The sequence below is a fragment of the Poecilia latipinna genome, unplaced genomic scaffold (genome assembly GCF_001443285.1).
Source record: "Poecilia latipinna isolate Pla-1442-1.1 unplaced genomic scaffold, P_latipinna-1.0 Scaffold57, whole genome shotgun sequence".
In the NCBI taxonomy this organism is placed as follows: domain Eukaryota; kingdom Metazoa; phylum Chordata; class Actinopteri; order Cyprinodontiformes; family Poeciliidae; genus Poecilia; species Poecilia latipinna.
Window position 1 is genome coordinate 208,676 of NW_015112673.1, and position 14,481 is coordinate 223,156.

The 14,481-nt window shown below is 37.3% G+C and overlaps 1 protein-coding gene across 1 annotated transcript in view; it reads right to left on the minus strand.

The window, feature by feature from the left end:
- Positions 1 to 14,481, minus strand: part of LOC106961215 (cadherin-4-like) — a 300,834-nt gene that overhangs the window by 37,221 nt on the left and 249,132 nt on the right. Inside the window, exons 6-8 of the mRNA XM_015054789.1 lie at positions 12,566 to 12,721; positions 6,986 to 7,130; positions 3,390 to 3,562 (exon numbers count right to left, since the gene is read on the minus strand). Of these exons, the coding sequence (XP_014910275.1) occupies positions 3,390 to 3,562; positions 6,986 to 7,130; positions 12,566 to 12,721 (474 nt within the window). The remainder of the gene's footprint in view (positions 1 to 3,389; positions 3,563 to 6,985; positions 7,131 to 12,565; positions 12,722 to 14,481) is intronic.

Genomic DNA, 14,481 nt, shown 5'->3' on the forward strand with positions numbered 1-14,481 from the left:
GCAGAGAATCAATGTGCGAGTTAAAAAAGAAGAGGAAGCAGACGTTTTAAAGAGAAAGAACAGAGGAGAGGACCGGACACAGCAGGGTTCTCAAGAAAGGTGTGAAATCTGGCAGAAAATAGGTCATTTAATTATTGCTTTTGCAGTCACATAACACCGTTCACAGATCAGACAACAAAGGACTTTCTGGTGTTTCAAGGTTTCAAAATGCAAAAAATGCTGGCTGAAATGTGATGTTTTTGGTGCATTTTCCCATAAAAACTGCACTGCACAGTTACAGACTTCCTGTTTTCTAAGAACACTGTAAGAGGAAAAACAGAGGTATGTTATTTGTGCCTCAAGCACAGAATATGTTTTTGCAGTAATGGGAAACAGTTTTATGCAAACGGACATCAGAAAACAAAAAGCTAATCTTTTCCAGGTTATAAAAATCTTCAAATCTAACCATAAACCCAACATATGGACGGTGCGATAAACACACTGCAAAGAATGACCTTAGATAACCAATTTTTGCTGTCCATCAATCTGGGAAGGGTTCTAAAGTAATTTTCCAAAAACTAAAGTGAGAAGGAATATTCACAGGAGATTTTTAGTAATGTCTGAAGTAGCTGTTGCAACAGCTCAGAAAAAAATAATAATCCAGACTTCAATCTGATTTATATGACATCATGGACCTTATGTAATTATATAAAAAAAATACTACTAAAAAAATACTAAAAGCTACTGTATATTCCAAAGCAACATACACGATTATGAGTGACTGAAAAATCAAAAAAGAAAACGACTCTAAATTTGTTGCTTCCAAAGGGAGGTTCCGAGATGTTTTTTCACACATAGCTTTTATACTGTAGCTTCATGTTTGTAGACTTTTCATGGCTGTATGTAATGTCTTCGGTGTAATTGTCGCAACAGATCTCAGTTTTGTAGTGACAATTACACTGCAGGTCTTTTTTGAAGCAAACACACATGGAACACAGTTCCATAAATTTCCACTTACATAGCTTGAAATGCAGCAAATCACTTACAATAGCTTTTTAAATTTAGCACCACAACAGAATCACACGGCCCACAGGCCTTTTACTTCCACAGCCAAGTTTGACAAGGTTATGCCATCACAGTTTAATATATAGACCAGCTGCTCAAGCTCTTGGTCCCTAAGCCATCAATGAACCTTGAGCTTCAGTGACCCTCTCTCTGCTGTACTAGGTGTCCCTCCTTGGCCCACTTAAGGTTAATAATAGATGTTATGTTACAGCAACATCTCACAAGTTCTGCCACTTTGAAGATGCTCTGATCAGAATGAGATTTTATGGTCAAGAGGTTAAAGAAACCGGCTTTTAGCCACACTTAAACTCTTAATCTTTTTACATGGATCCCACAGGCACATTTACAGTTCTATTAACATGGAGGATAGACATGCCAAATAGGTAGTAGTGTCTTTGACAAGTTCTTGAAAGACATAAACACTGTCTTTATACAAGACTTGCTGACATCTTAGAGTGCAATTGGTTGAGTTAGTTTGAATGGCAAAGTCTACACAGTGTCTTGCAGAAATGTAAAACTTTTTCACATTTTTTCAGGTTACAAACCCAAAACTTTTATATGACAATCAAATACAAAATAACATCTGTTGTTGGTCGTGAGTGTTTTTTTTTTTATGCATAAAAATGGGAGAAGTGTGGATTGCAGCAATTTTCACTCCCTCTCTGGATAAATACATTTTAGAATAAGTTTTCAATGCCATTGTAGTTGCAAGTTCTTTGGTGTGTGTATGGCACACAAAAGAGTTTTTGCTCATTTGTTTGCAGAATAAGTGAAGCTTGATCAATTTGTGTGAACAACATCTGTGAACATCAATTTTGAACTCCAATTTGACATAGATCTGGACTTTACCTGGGTTGTTCTAATGCACGAATGCTTTGATTTGAACTTTCATCTTTTTTATCTTTCTTTTTTTTTTCTTTTTATTTATTTATTTGTTTATTGGTGTCGCATAATCACAGACAAGTCAGTTCTGTTCACTAATTAGTTGAGTGGTGAACACAATTGGTTTCACAATAGTTGATTTGACAGAATCAGAATAAATAAAACACAAACACTGCAGTTTTTATGCATTACTTTCTTTCCACTTCATCATCATTAACAACTTTATGGGTCTTTAAAATTTTTCAAAATACATAAAATTTGTGGTTGTAGTGAGTAAACTTTTAGGAGGTGTTTATATTTTTCATTGTACTGAAGGCATCTAAGTGATGCTGTTCATATCTGCTTCAACATCTCCACTCTTTTGTCAGGCAATTTGCTGAGTTTTCTTTAAATAGCAGGAAGGAGTAGAGTTAAATTGCTCTGAGATTACAATACAAGCGGTAATATGCGGTTCGAACAGCGACTGAAAAAAGACAAAACTGATCACACTGAACTCAACCTGTAATATCATGTGAAGAAAAAGGCAAAAATAATTATGTCAGTAACAGCTCTTTGAAGTACAAAATGGGATAGGAGGAGTTTAATCCTACAATTTAGGGAAAGTGTCTGGATTTGCTAAAGTGCAGATAAAACAGCAAAAATAAGCAGCAGTGGCTCAGCTGGGAAATTTTTAGTACATGTTGGCCTCATACCTTTCTTTGCCTCTGGCACCCCGCTGTCTTGCCCTGTTTCTCCGTCTCTGTCACCCTATTTTTTTCTTTGCCAAATTCACACTCAGTTCTTCGCTCATCACGGTAATACCCCATCTATTCAGCTCTGTTTTTGTTCTGCTCCCCCTCAGCTTTTCCTTTTCCCTCCGCTGCTCTTGCTTTACCGAGCACAGATGTGGTTATATGGGCTTTTGTGTTTGTCTGACAGGTGTCAAGGGCATTCCATCTCAAAAAAAATTTCCCTTTGTCTCTACCGCACAGCCATACACACACACTCACAGGCATGAACAACACAACATGAGCAGCCCACCGCAGCATGATGTGTTGTTAATAGGTCTGTCAGTAGTGACAGTTTGGGAGGATGATCTGTTTCGCAGATGTCTTTGCAGAGTTGTCACTGGCACATCCTTGATGCGAGAATAAACACATTTGGATCTTGTCACAACTTTTAGAGCTCCATAAACAAGGTGACCAAAGACTATTTACTGTAAAAAAAACAAAACAAAAAAAAAACAGAGGAGTTGATGTTTGTGTTTGTGTGGAGGAAATATGTTCTGACAAATGGCTGCATGAGATTTGAAAGTGTTGACAGAGTAAACAATACTGTTAGAAAAAGTGGTGCTTAAGAGGAAATAAAGATGTGTCTTATGCCCACTTAGACATGGTGAAACCAAAAGGGGTTCTAGGATTTAAAAGCAACCATTTCCTCACTGTCACAATATCTTTGTGAAGTGCGAAACATGAAAGACAAACCTCTCTGTCGAGTCCGGGCGCCACTGTCATGATGTCTCCCGTCTCACTGTTGATGGTGAACATGTTAGGGATGGGGCTGTGCGGTGTCTGGGACAGGATCCGATAGCGCACCATTCCATTAGCCGTGGTGTTGTCATCGGCATCAAATGCAGATAGATGCATCACGTAAGTTCCTGGCGAAGACAAACGTTTGGTCAACATGCACGTCCAGATGCAGTTCATTTTGCTCTTATTACTGAAAATACTGCTTTCTATGTTATTGCTGTTTTGCTATGTTTGGTTTTTGGTGTTAATTTGTGTTTTGGTCATTTTCTTGTTGCTCATTTCCATTCATGTTCCATTCCCTGCTTTCAATCTGCCACAGCTGTTCCACATCTATAAAATAAAGGGCATTTATCAAACCTGTTTTTCTCAGATTCAAGACTAAACCATGGGCAACAAACACTCCTGGTGGGTTACATGAGTTACAATGAATGAGTATATGAGAAAAAAAAAAAAAAAACATTCCCACTGATCTGTATGGTGGAGGATCTATGACACTGTGGGATGCCGTGTACTCAACAGAGGCATCATGAAAATTGTGACAAAATTAAAAATAAAAATAGAAACCTTGCCATTCGCCAGGACATTTTTCTTAAACTCAGTTTCTCCAGAGGGATTTATTGATTTTTGCCAGTCACTTGCACAGAGGCAGAAAATCTCATATTGCATCACATTCGACTCTTTGCCTGAGTGTTCACAATCTTTAATCTTTTGAGCTTGGTCTGTTTTAACTTTTTCTGCTTTGACCTATGAGTTGTTTTTTTTTTGTTTGTTTTTTTTTTTTTCAATGGCTCTGAAACGTTTTTGAAGATTTTTTTTATCAAGCTACATACATTTTTTGTTCTCTGACATTTGACAGCAAAGAAACAACTTCAGCATCTCGCAAACAGTTTGCAGGTGGAGTTCACACAGTGATTAATAAACATGTTGAAATGAAAAAGGAAAAGCCTCTACACCCAAGATTGGAAGTGAAAGCAGATTACTCCTGTCAACTTCCATACATGAGAGCAGGGCTAACTGCTCAGAGAAAACATCACATGCATGCTACTTGTTTCACATTAATAATGTTTTTTTCTGACCTCACAGACATTTTCTTTTCAAACGAAATTACAACCTGTAAACACAATTTTTGCATCGGCACATATTTGTTCATAAAAAAAGTGAAATCTTCTCTATGTTTGATTACAGTTTGGCAAATTCCATAGCCATCCAACCCACAACATTTTTGTACTTTAAAGAATAAAACCATGTGCTAAGGCAAAAGGAGAATGGACAGAGCAGTGATGGATGAAGGTGGAATTATGAACCAAAAGAGATTGAGACGTGTTGTAAATTGTATTTTTAATTATTTGCTTCAGTTTAAAACAACAAACAATCAAACAAACAAAAACACTTTAAAAATGCTCCAGGGCTGTCTTTCTATCATATGTGTGCCAAACCAAAACAACCGGACCCACGGAATAATCTTTTGGCCTCACTCCCACTTAATCCAATACAAATCTAAATTAATCAGATTTTTGTTACTGAATCCTGACTGTATTTTTTTTAGTCAAAAAGGATTTTTCTTACTGTAGCGTGATTGTTCAAAAACTGCAAATGCCCGCGTGGACAGCATTTGCCAAATTTGTCCACCCACATGTGGAAAACGCCTCAACTAGCTGCTTTGCCAGGCGACACTGACTCACAGTCAATGGGCTGATTCATGTCAAGAGTTTTGATCTTTACATCTGGCAGCGTAGCAACTTCCCACAGGACTGTGCTGATGTGCAACACATTTGACTTCCCTTTATTTTACTGTCCAACCACAGCAAAACTTTTACTAATAGAAAGAAACATGTTTTTTTTTCTAATGTTCTGTTTTGCTTCGAGATGTTTAGTGTGGTACTTTTGTTGTTCTTTGTGCTACTTAACCAAACTACCTAAACTTTTCTTTTTGAACAAAGGGCCCTTCTCACGTACAAAACAAAATCACAAGAGACAAATACTTTGAGTTTAACTTACTGTGCCACTTTTCTCTTCATAAGTAAGAGATCATGAACTTTATCAACAATATTAATGCAAGCTTGAAGCAAATGAAACCTGAAGTCCTGTTACTCAGAGATGATTTCCCCCCCAACAGTCCTATAGATTATCATACTTGCTTACTGTTGCTAGGTAAAGATGTGCTAAAATCCACTTAAATTCAGTGACAAGAAAGTTCCCATTTTGAGAAGTATTTGTTTACAGGGGGAGTATTGTTATGTAATAGGGTGAAGTTCAAACCCATGCAGAAGGTATCACTGCATAACTTACTGTAGGTGCCTAAATGCATGAGCCCCTCCTGATGAGTCACCCATTATGTGAAGAATAAGCCTCTGTGCTTCCATGAATGTTTTGCTTGTTTGCTTTCAAGTCTCCACACCCTCATAAAACTCTGTGGGATCCCGCCGCCTGTCACCCAATCTCTCCATCTCTTTCTCCCTCTTCGCTAGTTGATTCTAATTGCCAGAGATAGTGATATCATGCCACTGACAGCCCCTGTCCGAGGATAATTGTAACCGCAGCTCCCATTTCAAACTTCATTACGTTTCAAAGCAACATTTGTCAATGACTCGGCCAGAGGGAGCACTCTAAAGCCCTCTTAGTTAGACAAGAAAAAAAAAAAAAGATGTTATGAACAGAGAGCAGGAAAGAGAAGGAGAGCAACAGAGGACTGACTGCGTGTTTGGTTTGATTCCAAGCTGAGAGACTATCAGTCCCCACCCAACACTTTTCACTTGAGATGGAGGGATACAGTGAAAGATGAAGAATCACAATGTGTCACACATCACTGGGGTAATTTCATTAAGCTGCACTCATATGGGGTTTAATGTGGACCCTTTGTATGGGCGTCCTAAGCTGTGCCTGACAGGATTACGTCCCCATAATGACTCTTTAATTTGCAAACTAATTCAAGTCTGTAATTGGCCTTCCTTTGAAACCACTGGAGCTCCAAATTCTAAAAGTCTTTTTTTATGATTATTGTTCAGCTTAATGTCATGCATGCCATAGAGACTCATATGCTGCGTGGGGCAAGGCCGGGGGAATGCCAATAGAATGAGGAGAGAAAAGATCATTCTGAAAAAAATGCAGAATGAAAAAGTAAACAGAAGATTTAGAGAAGAAAACAAGCACCTGGACACCTCTTCAGATCACCTCCAGCATTATAAAGTTGGGCTCATCAGACTCAAACTCACATATGCTCCGAGGTTTGATGTCAAACGAGCCAGTAGTGCTACATTTGGTACATTTAATCCTCAATCTTTTCACCAGCATGACAACGCTTATTGCTTTAAAGTCTTTGTTTTTCTGGGCTAAATGAAAAGCTGTAAGACACAGCTTTTCATTCCCATTCCCTTTCACATCAAAGGGAATGGAAAATTCTCTGTTCTGCCCAATATTCACATTTTGCACAACACTTGTAATGACAGCGTTCTTTCCTCAAATTCACAGACTTACATTGGCTGCTGCAACAGGCTAATTTCTGGAATTGCTCTGGATAAATTATCCCTCTACCTTCTCTTCTGTGTCATTACCTGGTTTAGAACCTTCATCCACAGAACCATTGTAGACCTGGTTTTTGAACTCTGGTCTGTTGTCATTCATGTCGATGACGAAGATGTACAGATCAATTGGGTTCTCGACCTGGTTCCCATTCATGTCCACTGCATGGGCCCGCAGCTGGGAGAAAGAGAAAGAAAAAAGGTCCAGATTACAGCTAAACAATGAGGAGGTTTATATGGAGGACTAAATCAAAGCAAGGCTCCAGCTTGAACAGGTCATTGAACAGAACTAATGTTCTTGTTGCAGAAAAATAACATAACTGTGGAAAGGCTCTTGTGGTGGATGCTCCTACCACCACCACATTGTGTTAGTATTTATTTCTTTATTAGTATAGTTTATAGTCTGTTTAAGTTAGTTATTTCATTTAGACATATATTTTCTAATGGGTGCACACTTTAGTTAATGTCTAAAGTCAGTTTGCTTCATTTGTTCATAGAATGCTTTAGTTAATTTTGTATTTATTTGTTCTTTTGTTAGATCAGACCTCCCTCAAGTGGTAGATTTAGGTTACTCCACCCCTATTTAAGCAGCCTTTGTTCTTTGTTTGGTAGGTCAGTTTTGTTTGTGAACAGTTAGAGTTCAGTTTGGATCCAAATTTGTCATTTATCCTTTGATTTATTCTTGCTTTAAATCTTTATTCTATGTTAATGATTTTTTTTTTGAAGAATTAAATTGAAACCTTTCTCTACTTTGAACATTTTTTGTCTTCATCTGAGTTTGGTCCCTCACACTCTATTGAGTGGAGCACGTCAGACACTACCGCAATGAGTAAAGATACTACAACTCTACTCAGCTTGTTGGTATGACAGAAGTTCTGAACTATATTTGAACCACTCACAAACAGATTGCTACTGAATAACACAGCTGCAAAATGTATATTACCTTGGGTAGTTATTTAAGTTTATTAGAACCAACAACCGTAATGAATCTTGTAGGGATTTTATGGTAGTGCAGCAACATGATGCGTTATTTTCAGCAGTGATTGCAAACAAAAATTGGACAAATCAACTGTGAGTTTTACAGTCCCCGTTAACCTTGGTACTCCTTAATACCATCTACCAACAAGGTAGGTGTCAACATAGGGTGTCAGAAGACGCCTATTTTGGAACTGGAATCCACGTGTGCTGTTTAATCTCAGTATATTTCCCATTATTTTGTAAAGATTTCAGATTTTCGTTGGAAAACATTATTAAAGAAACAACGCATGGAGCACTATTTGTTTCAGAAGTCAGTAATCAGTTTTTTTGTTTAATTAGTCCGATGAAATGATTTCATTACTATTATTTAAATAATATTTCAACAATCTAGTTTTTATTAATTGTGTAAATTCAAGTGTCGTCAAACACTTTCACTTTATGGTGTAAAATATATGTATGAAGTGCCATCTTTACAGTGACAATAAGAAAATGACTGCATTGACAGCCTTACTACTACAATTAAAAAAAGAAAAAAAAAACGTATCAAAAGTTTAACTTAAAATATTTAGAAACAGGGCACTGATAAATCATGAATACAAATGCAAGTGAAAAGAAAAATGTTCCTTTTTCACTCATTTGACAGAATTTGACTATTTTTCCCAAATATATTTTTAATCTGTTGTTCAGATGGAGGTAAACAATGACTAATGTGGAAAACAATTATGCTTTAAAGGAGAGGCATAAAAATATATACTGCTCAAAAAAATAAAGGGAACATTTCACTTTAATTTTGTGTGTGGCTCCAAATCCAGGCCTCCATTGGTTAATAAATTTGATTTCCATTGATGATTTTTGTGTGATTTTGTTGTCAGCACATTCAACTTTGTACAGAACAAAGTATTCAATGAGAATATTTCATTCATTCAGATCTAGGATGTGTTATTTGAGTGTTCCCTTTATTTTTTTTGAGCAGTGTATATTTTTTTTAAAAAATGCAGAAAAACAAAAAAAGAATCCATATTGAGGTTTTTAGGGTAAGTGGGTGGGTTGTTTCAAGTTTCTTATAGAACTTGCTAGATATCCTTGTGAATTCAGTCTTTTAGTCTAAATCTAAGACTTGTTTTTTCTTCATGTAATCCCAGAGTGACTTACTGATATTGAGCTCATGATGCTCAGGTGGCTACAAGAGGCTTTCATTATCTAATTGCTGCAGACAGTTATTCATTATTCTGACTAGATCTAGACTTTTGCTTCGCCAAAGACCAAATTTCACCTGAAAGCCTTTTAATGGAACTTAACAAAAAGCACAAATGTCTATAAATGGAGAGTACCTGGAATGAATATCCAACATCAAAACCACCACTGAAGCCTGTAGAATTGTTGATATATATATCACATCATTCACTGTGTTTTCTGTTGACCCTAAAGAATCACAGAATTTCCATTTGGCAAAAACAAGTGAGGTAAAGTCATTTGATGTTTAACCACCAAAAAGCCACAGCATCTCCAAACTGAAAAAAAAACAAACAAAAAAACATTTCTGTTGGCACAAGATAAAATCTTCATAACTGAATTCTGCAGCAACAAAACTTTTTATAATATTTTTACTAACATAGCAATATCAGGCATATTAGATAGAAACTTCAGAATACTGTCCCTGCAGAGAAATTGCCTTTGCGATGTATTCTTTCTCCTGACTTCTTATCTGTTCACACTTAGCCTGCCAAACTTTTATCTCAGCAGGAACCAAACGGAAAACATCTTATTTCATGGAAGGCTGGCTCAGTCGTAAAAGTGAGGTGTCGGTTTCAGAATGACTGCACTGGATCCCCTGGCCAGCGTTCTGTCTGGTTTTGTTTGAAAGCAAGCCTTGAAATCTCTTCGCTTCCCTTTGACTTTACGAAAAACAAAAAACAAAAAAAAAACAACCTGTCAGCACATCTGAAATTCAGCTTGGCAATGCTTAGATCGATGAAATCACAGGCTCTGATTTCTCACAGTGTTTGGACTAGAAAACATGGAGCTTTGCTCTTTTCTCTGCTTATGAAGTCTGGAAGTAAAAAAAAACAAAACAATAAAAATACAAACAAACTAGAGTAATGAAATAAATAATCAGGAACGTTCTCAGGCCATATGCTTGTTTTATCCTCTGTAGGAGAAAAAGTTAGAAATAAAGAACAGCAGTCGCATTTCAAAATAAACTCCTTGATTCTCTCAAAACCTGTTCACTTTGCTTGGGAGTGTTTATGTCCCTGAACATGACTTATTCAGTGATTTTTGTGCCAGTGTGAAGCAGAAGGGATGTTTACCTCGATCACAAAAGTAAAATGAAAGAAAAAGTACAATACATTCTGCTGCTACAATAAAGTCTTGCACATATGTTTTCTATTACATAAATGTTCACGTTCAGTTTTCAAGCCGAGCTGCTGTCTCTTAATTCATTACTAGGCATTAACATCAAAAGAAGGTATAAGGAATGATAAAATCATCTTTCTGTGAATGGATGGGGAATGAAAGCATGACATAAAAAAAGAATGGATTATTGCTGCACATGTGATTTAAATGTAAAATGCAACGTTGTAAACAGTAAACCCACTGATACATTTCATCATGTTACAGTAAGAAACTTCAGTGTATTTAAAAATAGCCTGTTAGACTTTTGGGGTATGTCTCTAGCAGCCTTGCATGTACTGATATTAAAACTTTTTTTCCGTTCTTCGTAAATTAGCTCAATTTCAGTCAGATCACACTTGATGGAGAAAAGTGTCCCCACAGAATGATGCTGTGTTAATATATAAACTAAAACTTCCAGTCTTTAGATGTGCATAGTTGATAAAGGCACATGCCTTTATCAGCAGACTTGGAGCTTTAGTAAGCAAAAAATGTAAATACAAATATACGACGTGCTGTTTAGACTTTTTTTAGTAAAACAAAAACAAACAAAAAAAACACAAAAATTCACATATTTTTCCCTTTTTTTACAATACAGCTGTATTATGTTTTGTTCTGTCAGACAAAATTCGATATTCAGGTATTTAGTTACAATGGGAAAATACGCAGAAAGCTAAATAGGGTGTGAAAATTTTTCAAAATTACCATAAGAACTGTGCCCCTCTTTGCTTACATTTTATCACAAAGATGTGAAAATCCACTCCACAGTTCCTCATACCCTTCTCTTCACCAACATCCTCTCCATCCTTTCAAACGTTCAGCAAAATGACATCTTCAGAAAAACCCGGAGGTGAAACTTAACTTTACTCTTTCAATATCCACTGCTATATAGCAGGCCAGGAGCCAGACCCCTCAACGAAACCTACTGCCGTCCCTGTGTCGCAGCGCACAAACCCACAGCCTAATTCAATCTCAGCAGGAGTCGGGAGATTGCTGCCTTGTTTAAAGAAGGCAAAATGTATTTCTGAGTTCACATTAAAGTTATTATCTTTAAAACCAGGGACGGGGTAGGGAACTGAACCAGGCAGTGCTCTACATTTGGGAAGAAACAGCGTCATGATGAAGACAGCAGAAAACCGAGAGGCTTCAACACTTTTTTTCCCTCTCTCTCTTTTCATAAGAATGCATCTTGTTGCTTGGCTGATTTTGAATTCTAAAGCACTCGTTCTCCTGAAATAAAAAGAAGTAGAGCATAACTGTGTTCCATCCTTGCATGAAATATGAAGTAAACAGAAAAAAAAAAAAAAGACCAGAAAGTCAAAGAGCTGTGGTTTGCTAAAGAACAAAGTGAAGAAATACATGAAAAGTTTCACATTTAAGTTTTCTGGATTGAAAACATTAAAGTTCCATTAAGTCCAGCTGGGTGACATTTATGTTGAGTATTTTTAAATGTCATATCCTTATGAACAATGCCAACATCAATTTAATCAGAAAAATTGATCTTTTTTTTTCTTACATTCTTACTCCTTGCATATGGAGCTGGAAGTGGGACACAAAAGAAGAAACTGAATAGAAATGTCATACAAGAAAATCTAATGTCAAAATTAATAAGTTAAAACAATTTTTAGCATCTAACACATTTGTACTCTTATTGTTTAGATGTTATTTTGCTCAAGTGGGGTGCATCTTACTGGAAAAGCCCACTTCTTTTGGTCATTGTTTCAGTCCTATAGGAGCACACTGCAAAAACAGTTTAGTTGGTGTTTTTTGTCAAGATAACATCTGTATGCCAAGACTAATTTACTCCCTGCAGAATACTGCGTTGTAAAATGATGATCACTGCAATTATTGTCAGTCCCTGTTTATGCTTTCACTTCTTGCAGGTAATGGTGAGCCCTGCTTCTGGACCTTACATCCCAATTCCCTCTGCTGTACAAAAAGATAAACAATATTTTTTATTTATTTTTTTTAATCCATTTGGATAACTACAAAAAAATGTGAAAACATGCTTGAAAAGCATTTTCTTTTGTGACGTGTTCTTTGCGCCTCCTAAGCATTTTTGCTATTGACCATTTCAGAAATGGTTGCTGCATTGACAAGGTTTACGCCAACTAAGTTAATTCCACACCTTTTCTGCTTAAGCTACGCTGCTCTTAGAAGTTCTTCAAAAAGTGCTGTCAAATCCAGAGAGGTACAAATTTGAACTGCAATCATTCACAGATGTGTCAGAGCCGCCATACTCACATGATAAGAAGATCGATGTTCTCGATCCAGAGGTTTGGTGACAAACATCTTTCCGAGCACAGGGTCGATGCTGAACACCTCATTGGGTGGTTGATCCGCTCCCACCCCGGTAATGCTGTATCGGATTGAGATGTCCTGGTCCTGGTCAGAACGAATCTGAGTGACAAACAGAAAGAAAATGTCGACATAAATGATATTAATTCTTTCAATGCATCTCAGCGTGTTTAAAAATGTGTCCCGTTTTTGAGGATTTCACAACTGTACCCACAAAACGAAACAATTTGGATGTTTTGCTAAATTTATAATATACAACAGTGGAGCGTCATAACTTTTGTCCGCAAAACATGGTGTCGGATGTCATTCACTCCAAATGTACTTAAACAAAACAAGAGTGCACTCCCAACATAAGTTGAAGTTCTTTCCTAAACTTTAACCTCACCCAGGCTTAAATAAAATATTCCCCTTCAAATTTACATCAAGTGGGACTTTCCTTACGTTTTTCACAATGTCTTCTGCGCCTCACCTCAACATACTTAAGAATTCCATTAGTGTTATACAGAGCACCGTGCGCTCTGTTTGACTACTTTGGACTACTTTAAATTAAAATTTTATTTCAGGATTTATTTGAAAGGATGGGTGTGTGAAAAAGCAAGATACAGTAATATGTGTAAGCCTCTGAATGAAGATGCATCCCGAGTACAGGCGCACTGTGACCAAAACTTACAAACTGAGAAAATGACTACATGAGCTTATCATCTGTATAATTAGGGAACAGGGTGCATAACAAGAGCAAAGTAACTTTTGAGTCAAGAAGTGCACAGAGGAAGAAAATTATTTAATACCTGCGGGATATGGGAAACTGAATGTTCTTTTCAAAAATAGGCTTGCATTTTGCTCCAGCTTTCCTTGCCAGATAGGCAGCTAATAGGTGCATTAAGTGCACCATGATGCTTTGTGATTCGGACTGGAGTACTGTGTAATTGGGAGTCATTTGGAGGAGTTATTCAATTTAGTGCCCAAATAGAGTCCCAACCTCTGAGCTTCCTATTTCTATCCATTAACGGCCTGACAACTCGTGAAATCAGCCTGTGTATCAAAATGGCTCAATCATACACTTAAATCCGGTACGTACGTACATACTGTACAGACACGCATGCAAACATGTACATGCACAGAGGAGTAGTCTTGCTTTTTTCTTCTAATCAATGGCATAGAGCACAAGAGGAGTAAAATTGTCCAATGCTGTCTCTATCTTTTACCACTCAAGGAACCAATTTAGCCACACTTTTGACACACTAGGAATTCCAACCTGCTGAGAAAATAGCTGAAGCAACTAACAAGGACAGGGGAAGGACATACAGTATTAGCCAGGTGTCATCTGGGCTCCCATAGCTGCGGGAGTAAATGCCTGTCACCATTACTGAAAGCGGTGGTTATAACTGTTTCCCTCCTCGGTCCTCCTCTTCAGCATTGAAACGATCATTAGTGCTCTGTTTCTTTAGCAGAACTGAGGTGTGTCTTTGGGATCAAAGAAATGTGATCGCTCGCACTCAGCTTCTTTTTAAGACTTCAAGAGGATCTGTCACCACATCCGCTAATTCTATTTTGTGCCTATATGCAGGCGTGTTTTCTTTGGGGAGCAGGAGGAGAGGAGAGCCTCAGTAGGCTGTGCGCATATCTCCGTGAATTGCTGCTGACAGTTCTGATAATTAATGAGCTGCAAGCATTTAGTGCTAATACTTCAAAGTAAGTCTCGCTGTTAAACACTAACATGGAAACAAATTTCCAGCTAGTAACTCAGTTGAACTCTAAGCGTGGTGTCTACGCGATGCAACATAATGCCACTTCCACTCCTGTTTGAGCACTGCGAAATATAGGCAGTTATCAAACTCTTTTATTACCTCTGTTTTATCCTC